This window comes from Heliconius melpomene, chromosome 16 (assembly GCF_056956725.1).
Source record: "Heliconius melpomene rosina isolate 202511_hmr_F chromosome 16, ASM5695672v1, whole genome shotgun sequence".
Taxonomy (NCBI): domain Eukaryota; kingdom Metazoa; phylum Arthropoda; class Insecta; order Lepidoptera; family Nymphalidae; genus Heliconius; species Heliconius melpomene.
The window spans coordinates 59,724-82,502 of NC_140404.1; the positions used below are offsets into that span (position 1 = coordinate 59,724).

The window sequence follows — 22,779 nt, forward strand, 5'->3', positions numbered from 1 at the left end:
CTATCGTGTAATATAATCTCTTTTATACCGTACAACCTCCTTTGTGTGTTCTCCATACAACGTGACATTGGCGAAGTGAATAGTCAACTCAACTCAACTGGCACGCTCGAAGCGCCATAAATAAAGAACCGAACCGAACCTTCGACAATTACTTTACTAACTTATATAAAGTTGATAAATAGTATATATAAATCAGTTTCTCTTATAATTGTAGTTTGATAGTGAAAGTTTAACAAGATTTATGTAGTTAAATGCATTCTCATTCTATTACATCAAAAATTATTGAAGTGAAACATACAGTTTATTGTAGTTAGTGCATTGTCAAAATATTCTATAGTAACTAACACAAGACTTACTGAAGACAACATAAACGGTATGTGCTACTAGTATTATATAATAAATATGTATTTATTTATTTATTTTATTTTATTTTAACTGTATAGATATAGATTTTTCTACAAGAGTACAGTTAGTAATCATTGTTTTCAAAAATATATATTTTAAGGTAAATAAAATTAACAACATTTACTTATGATGAAAATCATAATAATTTTGTCCACTTTTTTACATTGATTAGGTCATATTTATTAGAAGTATAGCATTCTCAGCATGATGGGACATTATCCAGGTATTTAAAATCATTTAAATGCTTAAAATAATAAAATGTTTCCTGCAAGGTAAAAGTATTTTTGTTTGTCTGTTATTCATATACTATAAAAAAAAATATATATATTTTACATTGAAGTTAGTCCATTAGAAGCATATTAATGTAATTACCAAGAATGCCTGCTTTCTTATCAGTATGACTTAAATATGTATAGCCTTATGAAACTAGGTATATATTCTTATATTGTTTAGTGTAAAATGTTTGCAATACTATTTAAAAATTTATGAAAGGAAATGACAAGTTTTAGAATATATTAAATATTTCTTTTTTTCCTATTCTTTAGGCTTCATCCCTGGAAATCATTGTTACAATAATAATCACCTTCTGCGGGCAATATACAAAAAAAGAGTATTCAGCATTTGTCCGAGTTTAATATTTTTTAAACTCGGACAAATTATAATTAAAAAAAACAAAAATTATAATTTATCAGATACAATAAATAAGAAACATGCAAATTCATCAAACTTGATATAATAGTAAAAATTACTTTGAATTTATTTTGTTTTAAAATGTATGTAAAAGTATTTTTAAAGCATACTTAAGTTATACTCAATAATGTACATTTTTATAATATTGTACAATTTGTAAAAATAAAGCCTCATACTGTTGGTCTTTTATTTACCACGTCCTACGTCATACGTCACTACGTCGAACAAATGTCAAACAAGTGGCGAGTGGCGACATCTGTAGAACTCTATAGTCTCTGGATATTGTCTCTATTGAGATAGGTTATAGAATGATTAAATAATAGTCCTATATTGGTGAGGAGCCACGCACAATTTTGTAGCATATGTAATATATATTGTTGCACAGCACTAGTGCAACAGATAATATAATACCTCGCATCATACCACCCACTATTTAATATATAGTTAGGAGACTTCTGTGCTACAATAAGTCAACTGTCAAATATAGTACTGCTATGTGTCAATGTCGAAATGCCCGCTCTTTTCATTTTGTTATTAAAAGTTACTAATTTAAGCGGGAAGACATATTTGCCCCTCACATACTTGAGGTTACACGTGTTGTAGTCGATGTGATTTGTTACTAGGTTGTTAATAGATAATTATTAGCAAGTTATAAAGTAATTTAAATGTTTTAATTAATAAATATTGTGAATTGGTTAAAAGAGCTGCTATAATTAACACTGAGTAAATACCTATATGTGTTTTCGAATGTTGTTGGTGTTTTATATAGGTTTCTAGTTATTTAAACTTCAGTTTATAGTTATTTTGATTTTTAATAAATAAGATTGTATTTGTAACAATAGTGTTGTATAGTTTTCTTTTGATATTTCACTTCTGAAACCTAATTATATAATTAGTCTTATATAAATAGCATAAAAAATCGAAAAAAAATGTTTACAAAATTCATATTTTTTTTACACTATATCGGGGTCATACTCGTATGAGTGTTATGTTACAATAGCAATAATAAATAAAAGAAAATAGAACGATTTTTCATTCTAAATTTGATTATGCCTACCCCGTATGATAAGTGGATAGTCAACACATCAAAATTAAAAAAATAATGTAAAGAAAAAAATTTAAATTCCACCATTTGTCCCCTTCTGTGGACTGTTCAGATTCGTAGTTCATAGTTTCAAAGATATGTCATTTATGTTATTACGCCCGTGTTATCAAAACTACACATATTTTCATCGTAGAATATACTTGAGTTAAGTTTTTATTGATTATTTCCAAAATGTGCTTCAGCCTTTTTACTATAATTTCTAATAAACAATCCGTTACACGTATATGACTCTTTTCTGTGATCCAAAAAATCTGCATTAAAAAAATGTCTACTAAAATTACCATAAATGTAATATCTTTTAATTTGGTAATATTAGACAGCTATAATTTGCTTACACCCTTTACGCAAGACGGATGTGTATTTTTTTATATTATATTCCAATAAAAAGAATCGTGGATTTTATTCATTTTGTAAAAGATCAATGAATCTTTCCTATTTTAAGTGTATTTCGGTAAGTATGTGCTTCTTATAATTGTAATTATTTAGGCACAATGGTTTTAAAGGAGTATTTTTGAAATCTCACTCGCCATATCTCTAGCCTTGAAAACTAAAGACCATTGCTGATTTTCGATTGGAAAATCATTTCTGTAGACATATTGTCTGTTACTCTAGGTGTCCACAGGAAATATGTATGTCCACATAAAATACTATTAATAGTAAAAAATATATGTTGTAATGTCATAATCACTTTTTTGTTTATTTTTTTATGCTTGCGCTTGTAAAACTAAACTAACAGTTGTTTTACTATTTTATAATAACCAAAATAAAATCAATATATCGTATATGTCTTGAAAAATTAAATGTAGACTAATGTATCAGATTATACTAAACATATAGCATTTTAAAAGTGTCAAGTGTTGTAAGTTATTAGCTTAAATAACTAAATCTTAGCTTAGCTAGCATTGTTCCAGCCACATTGCCCTATTCAAATAGATCTGGGGTGCACTAAAACAATGAAGAGAAGAAAAAACGAAGACGTGAGACAAGTAGAGCTAAATAAGATGCTATTATTAACTAATATCGTGCCATGATATCTATAAAACAAAACATTGATCAACATTGATCGTCATCACCAGCTGATGATTTACATATTAGCTTCTGAATCGGCTGCGAGGCGGAAGCTAATAACTACAACTAAGCGTGGGGACATAGGTCCAACACGTAGAGGCCCCTAAGAGAATATACAAATGTTTTACTGTGACGCATGAGCCGGGATCCATCGCTGGGCAACCACAGGTAATTGCCCAGAGATGGTCGCCGGTTAATGCGTAGGAACTATGGAAAATGTGGAAATCTAAACTAGGACTATGGAATGGAATTTGGATGGACTGGCTATTGGATGAGACTACCGGACGTCCGTCTTTACAATAGTCTCAAATTGAATGGTTGGTGGACGGTGACTCACCTCCCACTAGATGGGCCCCCACAAAGTGGTGTAATGCCTCGGGCGCAACATCGGGGTGGTCGGCTAAGGGTATACAGAGAAGCAGTAGCAGAGCTCACCATCACGAGGAGCTCGTGAGCGGAATTCCCTGTTATAACGCATTACGTTTGAGCACTTCCACCCTTTCGAGCATATAGCTCTTGCGCTGCACTCTGCCGGCCACTAAAGGAAAGCCAGAGGCGAGGAATAGATTACAACTCCCCTCCGGAGGACTCAGGTCCGTGGGGTCGCCAATCCCCAACAGCTCGCCACAAGCTGCCCTGCGGGCTTATTATTATTCTCTGAAAATTACTGTTGTTAATATGGATCAAAAGTTCAACCAAGCCATTTTAGTGGATTAAAAACTTTATTTACACACTTGGGTCTTTCTTTACTACCCGTTGATTATCAGTCACTACAACTTAAGACAACATCTATCTGTTCTATTTCTACAAATTTGAGACATGATCCCTTACTTAAAGATCTGATTAAGAAACAGAGAGTTTTTTGAAAATGACGAAGAAAACTTAATTTTATCAATTTTTTCGATATAATACTTGGCCATTCATTATTGAGTAGATATTGTTTAGTTTGATTAGGAATCTTTCTTATTGTTTTAAGAGGCTAGTATTTGTTACAGCATCATTATCGTTACGTTAACATTGTTAATCAATTTATTCATTGTTTAATTAAAGATTTTGAGTTTAGTTCCGTTGACGTATGTAGAAAATAACTGAAACTATTATGAATAAACAAATAATGATAAGGAAACATGGATTAATATGCTTGCTATACAGTAATTGTAAGAAATTATATTTTTCTTCTTTTTATTACTTTACATTTTTAAGATTGAAGGAATCTGCTGTATGAATCTGACATTTACCTAGATTTTTATTTTTTTCGTGACAATATTGATGTTATATCGTAATCAAGGACGTCAGTAACCAATACTATTATTATTAGAAGTAGGAAACCAAACAAATACATGTAGCACTGATACTTTATACTTTTCTGTAGAACTGTGTCCCTTCTGTGGTCATCAAAAAAATTGTACATCGAATATCTTTCTCGAAAACGAATAATGATCTGATTTCATATTTTTCCTGTATTATGGTAATCTATAAGAATTAAATGAGAGTGATTTTGAACAAATATTTCACTTTTTTTTTTGTACACATTCAGGTCGCGATTTATGTATGACTCATCTATCTATTTATCTAGTGGGTGCACAGGGAGGTTGTTACACAGGGGACTAGTTGGACTTTTTTGGAACCTTCTTATCAATTCTCTTAACTCCTGAGGAAGTCAGCCCGGAGCGAATGTATGAAGAGGTTGACGACAATGGACAAGGCGAAAGAGGTATGTAGAGCTCACTTAGGCGCCCTATTCCCTCTGACTCCTCCCTAGCGACCCCGCTAGGAGTCAGAGGAAAGCGAAACTATGTAAGTAACTCGAAATGGTTCGTATAAAATGTGCACACTGCGCATTTTAAGTACATGAAATTTTTTAAAGGACTTTTTATTTATTTAAAAATATGTATGTGCCGTTTTGATCGATGATTTGTATTGCCATCTTATGGGTAGTGCACGTAATAGTGCCATGAACCCATTCTTGTAGAAATTTTGAAATTTTAGATTAAAAAATCTGACAGGCAGTGTTGACAGGGTTGTTTTGAGATTAGCTTTATGCTTCCTAAAGAGTTTTGTAATGACTGCAAAGAGTTTTGTAATGACAAAGATTATGAAAATAAACTCGAAATTGGCACGCTCGAAAAGCTATAATTTAAGAACTGAACTGAAAATAAACTGACATTTGAAGTTAAATGTCAATTTCAGTGACTTTGACATTAGTATTACTTAAAATCAAAAATGTTTACTTGACAATTTTCTTAATAATATTGTTGAGCTTACTTGTAATTTATCCTGGCCACAGGCCAATATAATGGAGTCAATATATACTATAGACTTTAATAATAAGTTGCCAAATCGCTTTCGAATGCTTTAATTTAACGTTTGTCATGATTTCATAAATCAATATAAAACGGTTGCTACTTAAATGTTGTGTGTTTAATGAGAATTATAACATTTATATGTTACAATGGTGTTAACGGCAAATGAATTGGATAGCGAAATGGTCACTGGATATGAGGTATGATTGACTTCAATATAAATAACCTATAAAAACAATTCATTGTTTTTCTCAATTTTCGTATAGTTCTACATATTATATTATACCTATTTAGTTTTACGTGAAAAGAGCCACCCTGTCAATTTATGAAATCAGAGTAAAAACTGAACATCATAATTTTGTAATTGTTTAAAATTCTATTATTTATGCTTATAAAATGTTATACATATATATAAATTTAACAACAACTTTAAATATTTTTCTGCCAATATATCTTTCTGCCAATATGTTTTTATGACAGCATATTAACCCTTTAACTGGTACTGGTACTGTATTTAATGTAACATTGGCAAAGTGCTAAGCTGGCATGTTTGGTATGTCATGATCAAATAAGATTCTATGTTGTGATTTATGTATCATGCATGTACGCCTGTGCACCTAGCCAAGATCTGGATCTGGGACCACTCATTGTGTGAATGTGGCCTGGACAATGGTTCCCCTTCTCACATACTTTTTTTCTGTCCTAAATTAATCCATCCCTTATATAACATACTTCCTTATAAAGTTCCCTGTCCTTTTAATGTTCAATGTTTGTGCTTAGTCCTCTCTGTAAATTTTTATGTAAATATATCAGATATAAAATTGTAGTTAAAATAAAGTTTTAAATAAATAAAATCATAATATTAAACTAACATATTTATAAAATATTATTTGTTACTAACCCCTCTCCATGTATATATTGTAATTATATATATATTTTATTTTATAGATGAAGGCAGTACTCTAACTGGATCTCTTTTTGACATGCATGCTCCTCCTCCTCATACTCCTATTGTACACAATATTATATTACAATATAATCTCTATTCTACTGTAAAATCTCCCTTGTGTGATCTCCATACAATGTTTCATTGGCAAGGTGATTAGTACTCAACTGGCACACTCAAAACACCATAAATTAAGAACTGAACTGAACTGATTTATGTATGTTTTGTAAATATCTAATGTCTTACCAGATATTGTTTACAAAAACCTTTTTTCCAATCTGGTAAATTATTTGCTTATTTAGGGATTTGATTTAATGTGATTGGTGTGTTTTCCCAGTATCCCATTAAAAGTCCATTGCCAAGGTTTATTTCAAAGTACAACCAAGTACAATAATATTTTAATTTTTGTTAATACAATTAAAAATATAATTTTATTTTTTTCACTTTAAAAAAGGTTATAGTAGTATCTGAATACCAAAAATATGAGTTAAAAAATATTTTAATATGCTTTTTTATTTGTTTCATATAATAGGTTAAAGAGACTTCGACAAATAAAATAAAAGAAAACTCAAATATTTTTTTCATTACAAAGTATGAAATTAATTAATTTAAAAAATTAAATAAATCATTTCCAGCACAGGTATAAAAAACAGTGTAATAATATTCTGACAGGCTAAAGGTGTCCCAAATTTACTGAACATTTCAATAAAAAACACCATTCTCAGTATTTTGAAATTTAAAAAGTAAATAAATTTAATATATTTGCAAAAAAATAATGTAGGAGGACTTAAGGTGATTTTAAAAAATATGTAGGGGAAATGGCCTACACTATTTAGCTAGAGATTGGAGTCTGTTTGTACACCTACTTCTGTACTACTGGACCGAATTGAATGAAACTTTTTTTTATTGTATATGTAATTTGCTATGAATCTATTGCGATAATGAACTCAGAAGGGCTTTACTCTATTATTTTTTTTTCTGATTTCCAAAGACATGCATAAAGGAAGGTTTTTAGTTTTAAGCTCCTCAAGTCGGCTATATAGCTGAAATGTATTATTGCAGTAACAATAATATTTTCTTTGATGAAGGGTCCTCAAATGCCAACTGGCTTGAGTAGACTGCAGTAGCGTATGATCTGCCATGTTACTATTAGTGCTGCGCTAAGTGTGCAGCAAAATCAGTTGGTTCGATCCTCACTAGAGAAAAGGGAATATTGTTTCAAATTTATATTTTCATTTCTACACTCTGGTGTCGAGGCAAAGCGCGCGCTTAGCAGAAAATAGAGAACAGAGTGTCTTAACACAAGGTTCCCTCTGCCTACCTTGCTGTGTGCGGGACACAGCATGAAGCTGATTAATATTTCAATACAATATAAATACTTGGGTTGTATTGCCATAATTTCTATAAGGATTTTTGATTATTTTGGAAATAATAAAATATAACATAATTATGTTGATGCTTGACAATTTACCCACCATAAAATATTACTTTGATTTAATAAAATATCAAAATTTATTTTAAAATTCATATATTTTTTTTATGTATGCTGCCACCATAATATGTCACATGGTTTTGTAAGCAAAATGTCAACTAATCTTTGCAACCTCAGTTATGAACTGATAATAAGCTGTTAACAATATCAATGTATATTATATGTATACACCCTTTGGGGAAAATTTTATTGTATGAATTTATTTATGTTATAGATCAATATATGGTCGTTGCGCTTGCCAAAACCGCTATGTGTTTTTAGTCAAGTTTTCAGGAGAGACAAAAAACTATCTTATTTATTAAATAATAGCTTTATCAAAAAATTATAAATGCAGTATGGTGACAAAATATATTATATGTAAGCTGAGATACAAGTGAAAATGATAAAATGTACCCTTCATCTGCAATAATTTTTTTTAACCATTTTTATGCACATATCAGAATTGTCTTGCAGTCCCCATTTCGTACAAGTGAAATATATACACATGTCAGATTTGGTAAATAGCATAATCGGATTTATTTATTGTTTTGTTATTATGAGCATAACAAAAAACAAATTAAATTATTAAATTTTAAACAGATATGTGTACTAATTATTAGTAATAATAAACGTAAAAAAATATTTGTCTGTCTTTCTTTTACGTGGAAATGTTCTACGGCTATTAAATTTTAAAAAATCTGCTTCACGCTGTATCCCGCACACAGAAGGGTAGACAGAGGGAACTTAGTGTTAAGACACTCCGTTCCCCACTTCCTGCTGAATTCTGGAGGCATTGCGTGTTAAATAAAACGTGTTGAATAAATGTACATTTGAAGTAAATGAAATGCAAGTTACATAAGCATTGCAATAACTTTATTGAGCTTTAATAATTTTTACAATTTTTTCTCATAAAAATTAAAAACAAAAAAAATATATATCCGAAACTTCGGTCTTTTTTAACCATCAATGTTAGTTTTGACGATCTTCTAATAATAATTAGTAGTTAATGCACTAAAATTAATTATGTAGTAATAAAATGTTATAAATGTAACAACTTTGGAATATACTTAAGTCTATCAATTTTTGAATCAGTCTTCAGTTTTTTTTATTAATTACTTATATTTTATTAATAATTGAGATTGTCGTAGAAGAAGTGGTGATCTCGGTGCATATAATTTTTTAAAGATTGAAGACTTTCATATTTTGTCTTGTCTATTTTTCGTGGTGAGTTGTAAAGGTCCATAAGATTTGCGATTCTCCTTAACCGTCGTTGAGGCAAAATTTTCCAATCATCTGGATGGCGCAGTCTAAAAAAGATATCCCCGTCTTTATATAGCAATCCCCTGATGTCGGTAACTAACGGATCTCCAGTTCTTTTGCCAGGTCTTATTGAATCAAACTGACATATGCGCTCATAGTTTTTGAAAAAATTGTATTCAAGGTGATGAATTACATATGGTTTTTTGGATCTGGCTTGTGCCATGCGGTTAATGTAATCATTGGGTGTATAAATTGGTGGCTTAAAAAGTTGTTCTAACGTCGAATGCACACTATCTACCTGCATCATTGTATGTCCCTTCTCTAATATTAGCTGCTCAATCTCTATACTGGTATTAGATGATAGGTTCAATAAAGCTGAAGACAGTACTTTATTTCTATTTTGGTAGCCGCATCCGTCTGATATTAATATGATTTTTTTGTAACCTTTAGTAAGTTTTATGTTCAGAAAGTCTATGAGACAAGTTGTGAACTCGTTAGCGGTCACTCCTCCGTCACCTTCGTGCCATACATATAAATGGACATCTTTATCGTTGCTACAATAAAAGGTGTAATTATGAATTTGCAGTTTTTGCTTATAGTACTGCACGGACACATGTAGTTTTGGTGAAAGGAGCACGCTTTGCACATCCATAGTTACCACTAAAACTTCAGATGAACATAAGGAATGCGCCCTCGTCTTGGCCTGGTATGCTTCTTCTTTCTTAACTTCGTGTACTTGATATTCTTCTATCGACAAATTTCCTTCTTTAAATGAGGTGCACGTGTCACATTGATCCTTTCTTGGTTTAAATATGGAAATTTTTTCCTCTTCCAATATTGATGTGAATAGTTTACGTTTTGCTGTATCCTTTTCATTTTCTTGGCTCCATTTTTTGTATTCTGTAAACATGTGTGTCTTGTTACGAAACGCGTTTTCAACGTAGACTCTTGATGTGCTAGCCCTGCAGTAATGACTAGAAACTTTTGGCAACAAGTCCAACCATTCCCTTACAAAAGCTGACTTAGGGGAATGATATTTTGGTTTATTTTTAGAGGTTGATTCTGGTGTGATTGCATATGATTGTTTTACCCATGTATTTAAAGTATCATTTGTTATGACAAATGTTTTAAGTAATAAATTTTTGCACACTCGTATTAATTCATTGTTTTGGTTCTGTAAAAAGCAATCGAATCCCTGCTCTTTTGCAGGGTTTGCAGACTTTTGCGTAGATTTCCGTCTTCTTTTAATAGGACGAGGTCGAACGAAGGTTTTAATGTAAGCTTTTTTAGCACCCCAAGTATCTAAACTCCAGAAATATCGAAAAATAATTTCTCTTTCTTCATCGCTTAAAGTACCACATAAAAAAGTCCTGTGTGACTTTAATTCACTTGCACTATGTGTACAAGTTTTAGTCTTCATTGTTTTTAGTTCTTTTACAATAAAGTTAAGTGTTTTTTTAGAATTTTCAGCATCAACTTCTATTTTTCTTCCCATGTACGGCTGTCCTACAACTCTCTGTTTCTTATTAAAGTCTCGCTTTTTTTTATTACTGTATATTTCTTCCATGTCTATCTCGTTGTAGTTTTCATCTTTTCTCTGTGTGTCAATTTCTATCAAGTCTCCAGTTTGCTCATTCAATATAAATCGCCCAGTTCCGGGTTCGACTGACTGAACTGACTGACTGACAAATTTCCCTGTGGCTTCGTCCAGGTACAAGTGACTTGTATTGTCTGTACACTCTGACTCTGCTATCTCCATTGGCAGTGGCTGAGAGTTGTGCTCAGCCTCATTTCGTACCGATGGGTTAGAAGTGGAAGGGATTGTTGCCATTGGATGGTAGCTAGTAGGTATGAAAGGGTCTAATATACCTTGCTCTAAGTTTTCTATAGAAACGTTTCCTATGCTCATATCAACGTGGAGTCTGCTTCGCCAATTACTTTGAGACGCCATTATTTTTCACTACTCAGGAATATGCGTAAGCAACCAAAAGCTTAAGTTAAGCACACCTTAAAAAAAACAAAGAAGTAACCCACACCATTTATAATTTTATTTAAAGTAATAATCATCATCAATCAATAAAGCATGTCCCAAGCTATTAGTTTGAACTTAAATAATTGCAATTACAGTAGCATATCACTTAAAATTTGAAATAAATAAAGCCATTGTAGCCGAAACTATTTTTAGGTTATGTTTAAATATATAATAATATTAAAGAATATAAATCGAGTATTTAATAAAATTAAGATAATAGTCATGTTATTAAGTAAAATTAACTTACTTGCGCTTGATTTTATTTAATTAGTACAATTTTATATACGCTATTACATTACAAAAAAAGTTACAACATAAACCGCCAAATCATTTAAATGCGAACAAAATTTGACATGTGCAACATTGCACATAACTAATTTGTCATTGCCAGAAACAAAAATTAAATGCACATATAGATTTTGTTAAATCGACTCCTAGACGGAATTACTACATATTTGTTTTTGTAGGCTATGCAGAGTACTATTTTAATGCTATTTATCGAATAAAAAAAAAATAAAAAAAATACACATAACGGTTTTGGCAGGCGCACCGACGATATATTAATAGATTGGTATCCGACAGAACCAAGGCTCTGCAGAAGAAGCCATGGACGTGTCTTCGTTGCATGATCAGCTCGTGCGGCACGTGCTCGTCGTCAACGGGGAACTGGACTCCCGCCTCGATGTGTGGGGCGAGCATTCATACGCGCGCGCGCGCGGCGTCGCCAGCAACGCGCACATACGCGTGCTGCTGGCGCCCCCCGCCCGCCCAGTGCGGGGCCAGCGCGCGCCGCAGTCGCCGAGCCGCCGCCGCCGCGCCCTCGTGCCGCGCCCAGCGCCCTCCGCCTCGCGCCGCCGCCAGTCGCTCCAGACGCAGGTCGCGCAGCACGCTTAGCGCGGCGGCGGCGAGGCGCGCGTGCGCGGCGGACGGTGCCTGCGCCACCAACCTGTCCTCCCAGTCCTCCGCCTCGCCCGAGGGGTCGTCGAGGTCTTGGGGGTCGATGAGGTCACGAGGCGGCGCCGGCAAAGGCCGCGGCACGATCTCTACGTCGATAAAGTCGTCGTCGTCGTCGTCGGGGGCGGCGGGGGGCGCCAGCAGCACGCGTATGTGCGCGTTGCTGGCGACGCCGCGCGCGCGCGCGTATGAATGCTCGCCCCACACATCGAGGCGGGAGTCCAGTTCCCCGTTGACGACGAGCACGTGCCGCACGAGCTGATCATGCAACGAAGACACGTCCATGGCTTCTTCTGCAGAGCCTTGGTTCTGTCGGATACCAATCTATTAATATATCGTCGGTGCGCCTGCCAAAACCGTTATGTGTATTTTTTTGATTTTTTTTTTATTCGATAAATAGCATTAAAATAGTACTCTGCATAGCCTACAAAAACAAATATGTAGTAATTCCGTCTAGAAGTCGATTTAACAAAATCGATATGTGCATTTAATTTTTGTTTCTGGCAATGACAAATTAGTTATGTGCAATGTTGCACATGTCAAATTTTGTTCGCATTTAAATGATTTGGCGGTTTATGTTGTAACTTTTTTTGTAATGTAATAGCGTATATAAAATTGTACTAATTAAATAAAATCAAGCGCAAGTAAGTTAATTTTACTTAATAACATGACTATTATCTTAATTTTATTAAATACTCGATTTATATTCTTTAATATTATTATATATTTAAACATAACCTAAAAATAGTTTCGGCTACAATGGCTTTATTTATTTCAAATTTTAAGTGATATGCTACTGTAATTGCAATTATTTAAGTTCAAACTAATAGCTTGGGACATGCTTTATTGATTGATGATGATTATTACTTTAAATAAAATTATAAATGGTGTGGGTTACTTCTTTGTTTTTTTTAAGGTGTGCTTAACTTAAGCTTTTGGTTGCTTACGCATATTCCTGAGTAGTGAAAAATAATGGCGTCTCAAAGTAATTGGCGAAGCAGACTCCACGTTGATATGAGCATAGGAAACGTTTCTATAGAAAACTTAGAGCAAGGTATATTAGACCCTTTCATACCTACTAGCTACCATCCAATGGCAACAATCCCTTCCACTTCTAACCCATCGGTACGAAATGAGGCTGAGCACAACTCTCAGCCACTGCCAATGGAGATAGCAGAGTCAGAGTGTACAGACAATACAAGTCACTTGTACCTGGACGAAGCCACAGGGAAATTTGTCAGTCAGTCAGTTCAGTCAGTCGAACCCGGAACTGGGCGATTTATATTGAATGAGCAAACTGGAGACTTGATAGAAATTGACACACAGAGAAAAGATGAAAACTACAACGAGATAGACATGGAAGAAATATACAGTAATAAAAAAAAGCGAGACTTTAATAAGAAACAGAGAGTTGTAGGACAGCCGTACATGGGAAGAAAAATAGAAGTTGATGCTGAAAATTCTAAAAAAACACTTAACTTTATTGTAAAAGAACTAAAAACAATGAAGACTAAAACTTGTACACATAGTGCAAGTGAATTAAAGTCACACAGGACTTTTTTATGTGGTACTTTAAGCGATGAAGAAAGAGAAATTATTTTTCGATATTTCTGGAGTTTAGATACTTGGGGTGCTAAAAAAGCTTACATTAAAACCTTCGTTCGACCTCGTCCTATTAAAAGAAGACGGAAATCTACGCAAAAGTCTGCAAACCCTGCAAAAGAGCAGGGATTCGATTGCTTTTTACAGAACCAAAACAATGAATTAATACGAGTGTGCAAAAATTTATTACTTAAAACATTTGTCATAACAAATGATACTTTAAATACATGGGTAAAACAATCATATGCAATCACACCAGAATCAACCTCTAAAAATAAACCAAAATATCATTCCCCTAAGTCAGCTTTTGTAAGGGAATGGTTGGACTTGTTGCCAAAAGTTTCTAGTCATTACTGCAGGGCTAGCACATCAAGAGTCTACGTTGAAAACGCGTTTCGTAACAAGACACACATGTTTACAGAATACAAAAAATGGAGCCAAGAAAATGAAAAGGATACAGCAAAACGTAAACTATTCACATCAATATTGGAAGAGGAAAAAATTTCCATATTTAAACCAAGAAAGGATCAATGTGACACGTGCACCTCATTTAAAGAAGGAAATTTGTCGATAGAAGAATATCAAGTACACGAAGTTAAGAAAGAAGAAGCATACCAGGCCAAGACGAGGGCGCATTCCTTATGTTCATCTGAAGTTTTAGTGGTAACTATGGATGTGCAAAGCGTGCTCCTTTCACCAAAACTACATGTGTCCGTGCAGTACTATAAGCAAAAACTGCAAATTCATAATTACACCTTTTATTGTAGCAACGATAAAGATGTCCATTTATATGTATGGCACGAAGGTGACGGAGGAGTGACCGCTAACGAGTTCACAACTTGTCTCATAGACTTTCTGAACATAAAACTTACTAAAGGTTACAAAAAAATCATATTAATATCAGACGGATGCGGCTACCAAAATAGAAATAAAGTACTGTCTTCAGCTTTATTGAACCTATCATCTAATACCAGTATAGAGATTGAGCAGCTAATATTAGAGAAGGGACATACAATGATGCAGGTAGATAGTGTGCATTCGACGTTAGAACAACTTTTTAAGCCACCAATTTATACACCCAATGATTACATTAACCGCATGGCACAAGCCAGATCCAAAAAACCATATGTAATTCATCACCTTGAATACAATTTTTTCAAAAACTATGAGCGCATATGTCAGTTTGATTCAATAAGACCTGGCAAAAGAACTGGAGATCCGTTAGTTACCGACATCAGGGGATTGCTATATAAAGACGGGGATATCTTTTTTAGACTGCGCCATCCAGATGATTGGAAAATTTTGCCTCAACGACGGTTAAGGAGAATCGCAAATCTTATGGACCTTTACAACTCACCACGAAAAATAGACAAGACAAAATATGAAAGTCTTCAATCTTTAAAAAATTATATGCACCGAGATCACCACTTCTTCTACGACAATCTCAATTATTAATAAAATATAAGTAATTAATAAAAAAAACTGAAGACTGATTCAAAAATTGATAGACTTAAGTATATTCCAAAGTTGTTACATTTATAACATTTTATTACTACATAATTAATTTTAGTGCATTAACTACTAATTATTATTAGAAGATCGTCAAAACTAACATTGATGGTTAAAAAAGACCGAAGTTTCGGATATATATTTTTTTTGTTTTTAATTTTTATGAGAAAAAATTGTAAAAATTATTAAAGCTCAATAAAGTTATTGCAATGCTTATGTAACTTGCATTTCATTTACTTCAAATGTACATTTATTCAACACGTTTTATTTAACACGCAATGCCTCCAGAATTCAGCAGGAAGTGGGGAACGGAGTGTCTTATTGTCATGTTATTAAGTAAAATTAACTTACTTGCGCTTGATTTTATTTAATTAGTACAATTTTATATACGCTATTACATTACAAAAAAAGTTACAACATAAACCGCCAAATCATTTAAATGCGAACAAAATTTGACATGTGCAACATTGCACATAACTAATTTGTCATTGCCAGAAACAAAAATTAAATGCACATATCGATTTTGTTAAATCGACTTCTAGACGGAATTACTACATATTTGTTTTTGTAGGCTATGCAGAGTACTATTTTAATGCTATTTATCGAATAAAAAAAAAATCAAAAAAATACACATAACGGTTTTGGCAGGCGCACCGACGATATATTAATAGATTGGTATCCGACAGAACCAAGGCTCTGCAGAAGAAGCCATGGACGTGTCTTCGTTGCATGATCAGCTCGTGCGGCACGTGCTCGTCGTCAACGGGGAACTGGACTCCCGCCTCGATGTGTGGGGCGAGCATTCATACGCGCGCGCGCGCGGCGTCGCCAGCAACGCGCACATACGCGTGCTGCTGGCGCCCCCCGCCGCCCCCGACGACGACGACGACGACTTTATCGACGTAGAGATCGTGCCGCGGCCTCTGCCGGCGCCGCCTCGTGACCTCATCGACCCCCAAGACCTCGACGACCCCTCGGGCGAGGCGGAGGACTGGGAGGACAGGTTGGTGGCGCAGGCACCGTCCGCCGCGCACGCGCGCCTCGCCGCCGCCGCGCTAAGCGTGCTGCGCGACCTGCGTCTGGAGCGACTGGCGGCGGCGCGAGGCGGAGGGCGCTGGGCGCGGCACGAGGGCGCGGCGGCGGCGGCTCGGCGACTGCGGCGCGCGCTGGCCCCGCACTGGGCGGGCGGCGCGGCCTGGCTGCACGCGGCGTTGGCTGGCGCGCCGCTGTACGCGGAAGTGGCGGGCGAGCTACGACGGCAGGTGCCGCGGCTGGCGGCGCGGCTGCCGGCGCTGGAGGAGGCGGGGGCGGCGGCCGCGCAGAACGACCCGTTGGAGGCGGTGGGCGCGCGGCGGGCGGCGGACGCGCCGGGCGCATGGCTGGCGTGGGCGCCAGGAGGCGGCGCGGCAGAGGACGCGCGCTGGCTGCGGCGGCTGGGCGCGCTGGTGCACGCGCGCGCTCTCTGCCCGGGCGTGGAAGGGGGAGGGGTGCGCGCGGGTTCGTCACCGGAGCGGTGGTGCGCGGCGTTAGCGCAGGAGGCGCGCGCGGCGCTCTCTGATATGTTAGCGGACGCCGGGTAAGTGTGACCGGATAAGATCTTTGATTTTCGCAATTGCTGACATTTTAAATCAAACTTTATGACCTGAATAATCGTGTATATTTAGTATTGTGTTTGGAAACAAATTGCAGTAGTCCGTGGTCCTAGATAAATTGAGGTGGCATCATAGATGTCGATAAATATCTAATCTTAATGCACTCTTTGCGAGGTAGTAATAAGAACAAGGTAGTAAAAGTGCAAGGCGTTAAGTTTCGGTTTGGCCACTCAACACGCAATGTCTTTAAAATTGGGCAGTGCGTGGAGCGGCGTGTCTTCATTTGGGTTCTCTATGCCTACCCTGCTGTATGCGGGGTACAGCGTGAAGCTGTAAATAACCAGTAAGTTGCATGGGCGCAGGCGTCGCGCTGTGATCGTAGGCGGCGTGGGCGCTGGCGCGGCGCTAGCGGCGTGGCTGGCGGCGGGCTCGCGGGGAGCGGGGGGCGCGCGCGGCCTGCTGCTGCTTGCGCCGCCGCTGATCACCGCCGAGGGGCCCCGCGACGCGCCCGACGATGCACTCGCTGACGTGGAGTTGCCGCTACTGGCGGTGGTGGGCGGCGGAGCGGCGCAGTGTTGGCGCGGCGCGGCGGCGGCGCTGGCGGGCGCGAGTGCGGGCAGTGCGGGCCCGGTTCGCCGCGTGCTGGTGGTGGCGGGCGCGGACGACGCACTGAGGGTGCCGCGCGCGCTGCGCCGCCGCCGCCACCTGCCGCAGCAAGCGCTGGACGCGGCGCTGGCGGTGAGTGCGGGACGTTGCTTTTCTAAGTTAAATTCATACAAGAAATTAGTTCTAGCTGAGATAAACATCTGAGCTGGAACTAATTTCTTGTAAAAATAAAGTGTCTAACACACTAATTAACTTTTAGATCATTAACTAAAATTTAAAATGACTTAAAACATACAGCAAGTAACATTATTTGTAAGAGTAGACCGACGATTCGCTAGACGTTGCTAAACGGTTCTAATAAGATTTTTTTCTCCTAGTCTAGAGGAATATCAGAAACCGGCTAGGGATGTTATTTTAATATAACTGCGCGTGTTGCAGGAGGAGTGCGCGCGCTGGGCGGCGGAGGCGGCAGAGGCGCCCGAGACGCCGCGTGAGCGCGCCGGCCGCCGGAAAGGTGCGTAGCGCGCGTGCTGATGTCATTTACAACCTAACGTATTCAATTTTTTGCATCTTCTTTACAGGGGCCGCCCCGTCGGAATATGAAGAAGGCCGTTCTATTCCAACGTGAGTATGTTTATAAGACACTCGTTATATTATTATCTGTTCATTCGACTTTTATTCAAACCTTACTTTCTTTTCATAGGGGAGGACGATCTATAGAAATAATAGGTAAGTGGAAAGAAAATCTTATAGTGGTTGCTATTGTTTATTTATTTTTATTATTTACTAGCGACCCTCTTACGGCTTCGCCCGCTTTAACTTCTGGATTATTCATATAATGTATGTTGGCAAAGCACTTAAGATAATGTGAAAATCAATTAAATCCTAATGCAACCCGCATTTTCGTAGTTTCAATAAGGATTTTCCAATTGTTTTACACAGCAAGGATTTTTTAGTAGGGTCCGTAATTTTAAATCTGTGCTACTAATCTTTTCAAGTACTTATTAAAATATATTTAAATGACTATTTTTAGATAGTTAAATGACTATTTTTAAACGGAAGAAATGATAAACAAAAACCTCCCTACTAATAACTACTACAAAAAATATGAAACCAAATACATCGCGCTGAAATAATACATTCAACTCCAATTATCCAGTACGTGCAAACGCATCTGAATCTTCGTTGCTATAGAGACAGGCGGGTTTTTTTTTCGAGCTTGTGGTTAATGCTTAAGAGGGTATTCTGTCCCTGATGAAAAGCAAGAACTACGTGGCTGCCTGTGAAGGAAATTAAAAAGAATGCATCGGCCGGGAATCGAACCCGGGCCGCCCGCGAGGCAGGCGAGTATTCTACCACTGAACCACCGATGCGTGTAAGGCAGGCGGGCGCGGCGGACGCGCTTGTATAAGCAAAACGTCTCGGGGCGCGCAGGGACGCATGGCGAATGGCGAGCCGTTTCGCAGCAAGGATTTGTGCAATACTCCTACAGATTTTTTGATATTGTAACAACTTCTAAAGTACTTATAAAATGAAAAACAAAACATTATTAAAATGCAAAACAGTAAAAGACAGTTTTGATCTACATTAAATGGCCAACGTAAATATACTTATTTATTTGCCGAGACTAAGGGATAAGTGAAACTTGACTCGATACAGCTGATGTATGAACGGCGTGATGTTTTAACAATTAAATGCGTTTTTCTCTAAAACTATTCGCAATTTCGAAATAGTGTAAAAAGCAAATTTATCTTCGTTTAACGTAGAAAATTAATAAAGTATTTTAAAGGATAAGGATTAATACCATTATGGAAAAATATCCCTCACAATAAAAAATATATTGAAATTACTATTTTTAGACAGAAATATGATCATTACGCGTTATTCTTAAAAGAAACGAATATGCTGTCGCGGACATTTTTGTAGATCTTATTAAGAGGAACAATACTCCAGTACATTATTTTCATGTAGTACTTACCATTAAAGCAGCGCAAATGAGCAATGAGCAACAATATCTACTCAATACTACCAACGCCCGCGCTGGTGGTCAGTGGCCGCCTAGGAAAAGACGCGCCTGCGAACAAAACTGGTTAACAACAAAAAAATTATCTTCATATATAAAATATAGCATAAAATATAACATATAAAAGAAAGATTTAAAAGAAAGAATGTAGTGTTACAAAATATTCGTATAATAAATAATTAACTCTAAGTTCAAAGTATCCTATCCTATATCTTATAAAACAAAGTCGCTTTTCGTGTCTGTCTGTTGTTTCTAACTCTTCTTCTTCTAAACCACCCAACGGATTTTGATGCGATCTTTACCATTAAGTCGGGTGTTTTTCGTAGAAGGTTTATATATAGTTTATTATTTGTACATTCTTATGTAAATTAACATAAATACGATAAATGTGTATAAAGTCCTACCCGTTGAGACACTTTCGCGCATGCGCTGCTCTAATGGTAAGTACTACATGAAAAAAATGTACTGGAGTATTGTTCCTCTTAATAAGATCTACAAAAAAGTCCGCGAGAGCATATTCGTATCTTTTAAGAATAACGTGTAGTGATCATTTTTCTGTCTGAAAATAATAATTTCAATATATTTTTTATTGTGAGGGATATTTTTCCATAATGGTATTAATCTTTATCCTTTAAAATACTTTATTAAATTTCTACGTTAAACGAAGATAAAATTTGCTTTTTACACAATTTCGAAATTGCGAATAGTTTTAGAGAAAAACGCATTTAATTGTTAACACATTACGCCGTTCACACATCAGCCGTATCGAATCTAAGCTTTACCTACCCCTTACTCTCAGCATATAAATAAGTATATTAGTTACCTTGACCATTTAATGTAGGTCAAAACTGTCTTTTACTGTTTTTCATTTTAATAAGTACTTTAGAAGTTGTTACAATATCAAAACATCCTTGCTGCGAAACGCGCCCCGCCACGTTTTGCTTATACAAGCGCGTCATGAGCAGTCATCGGCAGTTCAGTGGTAGAATGCTCGCCTGCCACGCGGGCGGCCCGGGTTCGATTCCCGGCCGATGCATTCTATTTAATTTTCCTCACAGGAAGCCACGTAGTGCCTACCCAACCGGTGTCGCTGTTTTAACAGCATTAACCACAAGCTCAAAAAAAAAACCCGCCTGCCTCTATAGCGAAGAAGATTTAGATTGTGTTATTTATTTGTGTTTATTTTAAAATAATTGGAAAATCCTTATTGAAATTACGAAAATGCGGGTTGCATTAGGGTTTAATTAATTTTCACATTATCTTAAGTGCTTTGCAAACATACATTATATGAATAATTCAGTAGTTAAGGCGGGCGAAGCCGCGAGCAGGTCGCTAGTATTATTATAAAAATGAATACCAAATAACAACAATGGTCGTACACAAAACAATCGAAAATCCTTATAGAAAATTATGTTAATGTCGTAAAAACCTGAAGCTCTAGTATCATATCTGCTATATTCATTTGACCAGCGCAGTTTATCGTATAGATATTTAGGAGTACGATAGTTCACAACAGCAGAGAGCAAGCAATTGCAAGTCAGGTCTTAGATATTATCTAATGCGATATAGAACTTTCAATCTATAAAAACAACTGCGAACCGTATTGAAAACATGTTCCTCAAATCGAAGGTTTTCATTAATTAGCACACCTAGGTTTCGAGCTTCTGTTACACGTTCAATTATTTCAACTTTAATTCTTACTTAGCCACAAGACAGTTAGCCTCCGACCACTGGGCTATATTTTTCAAATCATTATTTAATCGGTCAACGGCGCTATGCGTTTCACTAGGTTTGAAAGAAATATATGGACATATGAAGTCTGGCATTGTTTCTATTGTTTTATCAACATTTAATTTGTTTATATAAATTTGTTTTTGGCTAATTTGATTACGAAAACACATATTCATGTGCTGTAAATGTACTTACATCACTTTCAAAATTAGACAATTGTTAAAATCGTTTAATTTCAATTTTGAAAAATCAAATATCGCTTAAAATATACTTCATTTTAATATAATTTTGTTTACAAATACGCATAACAACACATAAAATTTTATTTTAGACGGCAATTACATTGTCATTACAAGATACTGATTACAATAATTTACTTATTCTCTGCTTGTCTACCACAAGCTCTAAGTTTCAAAATATGCATGATACACCGGAGGTATATAGGGTAGTAGCTGCTTCATTTTCTTTGCTTTGCTGCTTTCTTTATATTTTTCGTACGTAATAGGTCTTGCATTTTGGCATTTTTCACGTAATATCACACGTAATCCTATAAATATTATAAGTTTGTAAGTTTTTTTTTTGGGTAATTGTATCGTCAAAAGTACGTAGTAAGTAATAGATTGGTTTCAAATTTAATACACAGCTAGAGTATGAATTGGAATAGTACACAGGCTACATTTTATTTAAAAATTCAATTCCTAAGTAATATACAATTAGAAAAATCGTAATAAGATTGCGGATTTTTCTGCAAGAAGATGGCGCTACTTTTTATTTTGTTGTTTTTTTTATTCGCCAAAATACGGGCAAAGATACGGAGTCATAAAGCCTTGTCGTATTTATTTTCTTCTCACAGGTTATGCGCTGTACATACATTTCTCTATTTTTTAATATCTATATTTAAACTTACGAGTAGTGGCAACACGGAGGGGAAACAATGAAACATGAAAAATCGCTCTTGAAAATATATATTAACGACATGTTAAAAAACATCCAAAAAATTTAAAAACTTCGTGGTATGAAAAATAAAATATTATTATTAATAGTATTTAAAAAATCATATAATAATGTATTACTATTATATAAATAATGATATGATCGCTGACTGTGCGGGTGCAGAGGGCCGCGTGGTATCGCGCGGGCCGGCGGGCGCCCCCATCGCGCTGCTACCCCCGCGCCTCGCGCCCGCCGACATCATGCAGCTGCCCATCGTGTTCGCGGACGACGAGCCCGCGACCCCGGCGACCCCCTGCCCTCGCGCGAACCCCGCGCCCGCGCGCGCCTACACACGCGTGCTTGTCGCCAAGCGCGGCGGCGGCGGCGGCGGCGGCCGAGCGCCCGCGCCGCGACGACGCGCCTTTAACTCACCCAACTGTTAAATGTTATATATTAATATGCTTGTAAAATATACATATGATAAGTAAATTAAGTGCTTCATTTTTCTGATACCCCTAGTACTTTCATTTATGAAACTATATACAATGT

The 22,779-nt window shown here is 36.4% G+C and overlaps 2 protein-coding genes across 2 annotated transcripts; one reads left to right on the forward strand and one right to left on the reverse strand.

Moving 5' to 3' along the window:
• Positions 1–5,250: 5,250 nt before the first annotated feature.
• Rcd1 (Reduction in Cnn dots 1) lies at positions 5,251–22,719 on the forward strand. The gene is made up of 10 exons (XM_085199491.1): positions 5,251–5,771; positions 11,863–12,156; positions 12,239–12,420; positions 13,317–14,964; positions 16,017–16,921; positions 17,300–17,675; positions 17,982–18,057; positions 18,125–18,167; positions 18,247–18,272; positions 22,414–22,719. Exons 1-10 carry the CDS (start codon positions 5,721–5,723, stop codon positions 22,671–22,673), a joined length of 3,861 nt encoding a protein of 1,286 aa, XP_085055617.1. The 5' UTR covers positions 5,251–5,720; the 3' UTR covers positions 22,674–22,719.
• On the reverse strand, positions 8,071–11,851 carry LOC146530592 (uncharacterized). Its single transcript, XM_085198977.1, has one exon. The coding sequence runs from the start codon at positions 11,197–11,199 to the stop codon at positions 9,115–9,117; it is 2,085 nt and encodes a 694-aa protein (XP_085055103.1). The 5' UTR covers positions 11,200–11,851; the 3' UTR covers positions 8,071–9,114.
• Positions 22,720–22,779: the final 60 nt, after the last annotated feature.

What these genes read in the sequence shown, in the direction of transcription:
- LOC146530592 (XM_085198977.1), bottom strand. Translation starts at nt 11,199, where the DNA reads ATGGCGTCTCAAAGTAATTGGCGAAGCAGACTCCACGTTGATATGAGC.
- Rcd1 (XM_085199491.1), top strand. Translation starts at nt 5,721, where the DNA reads ATGGTGTTAACGGCAAATGAATTGGATAGCGAAATGGTCACTGGATAT. An exon ending in AAATGGTCACTGGATATGAG is followed by an intron (nt 5,772 to 11,862) that starts GTATGATTGACT and finishes GGTATCCGACAG; the next exon opens with AACCAAGGCTCTGCAGAAGA. An exon ending in CCAGATCCAAAAAACCATAT is followed by an intron (nt 14,965 to 16,016) that starts GTAATTCATCAC and finishes ATATATTAATAG; the next exon opens with ATTGGTATCCGACAGAACCA.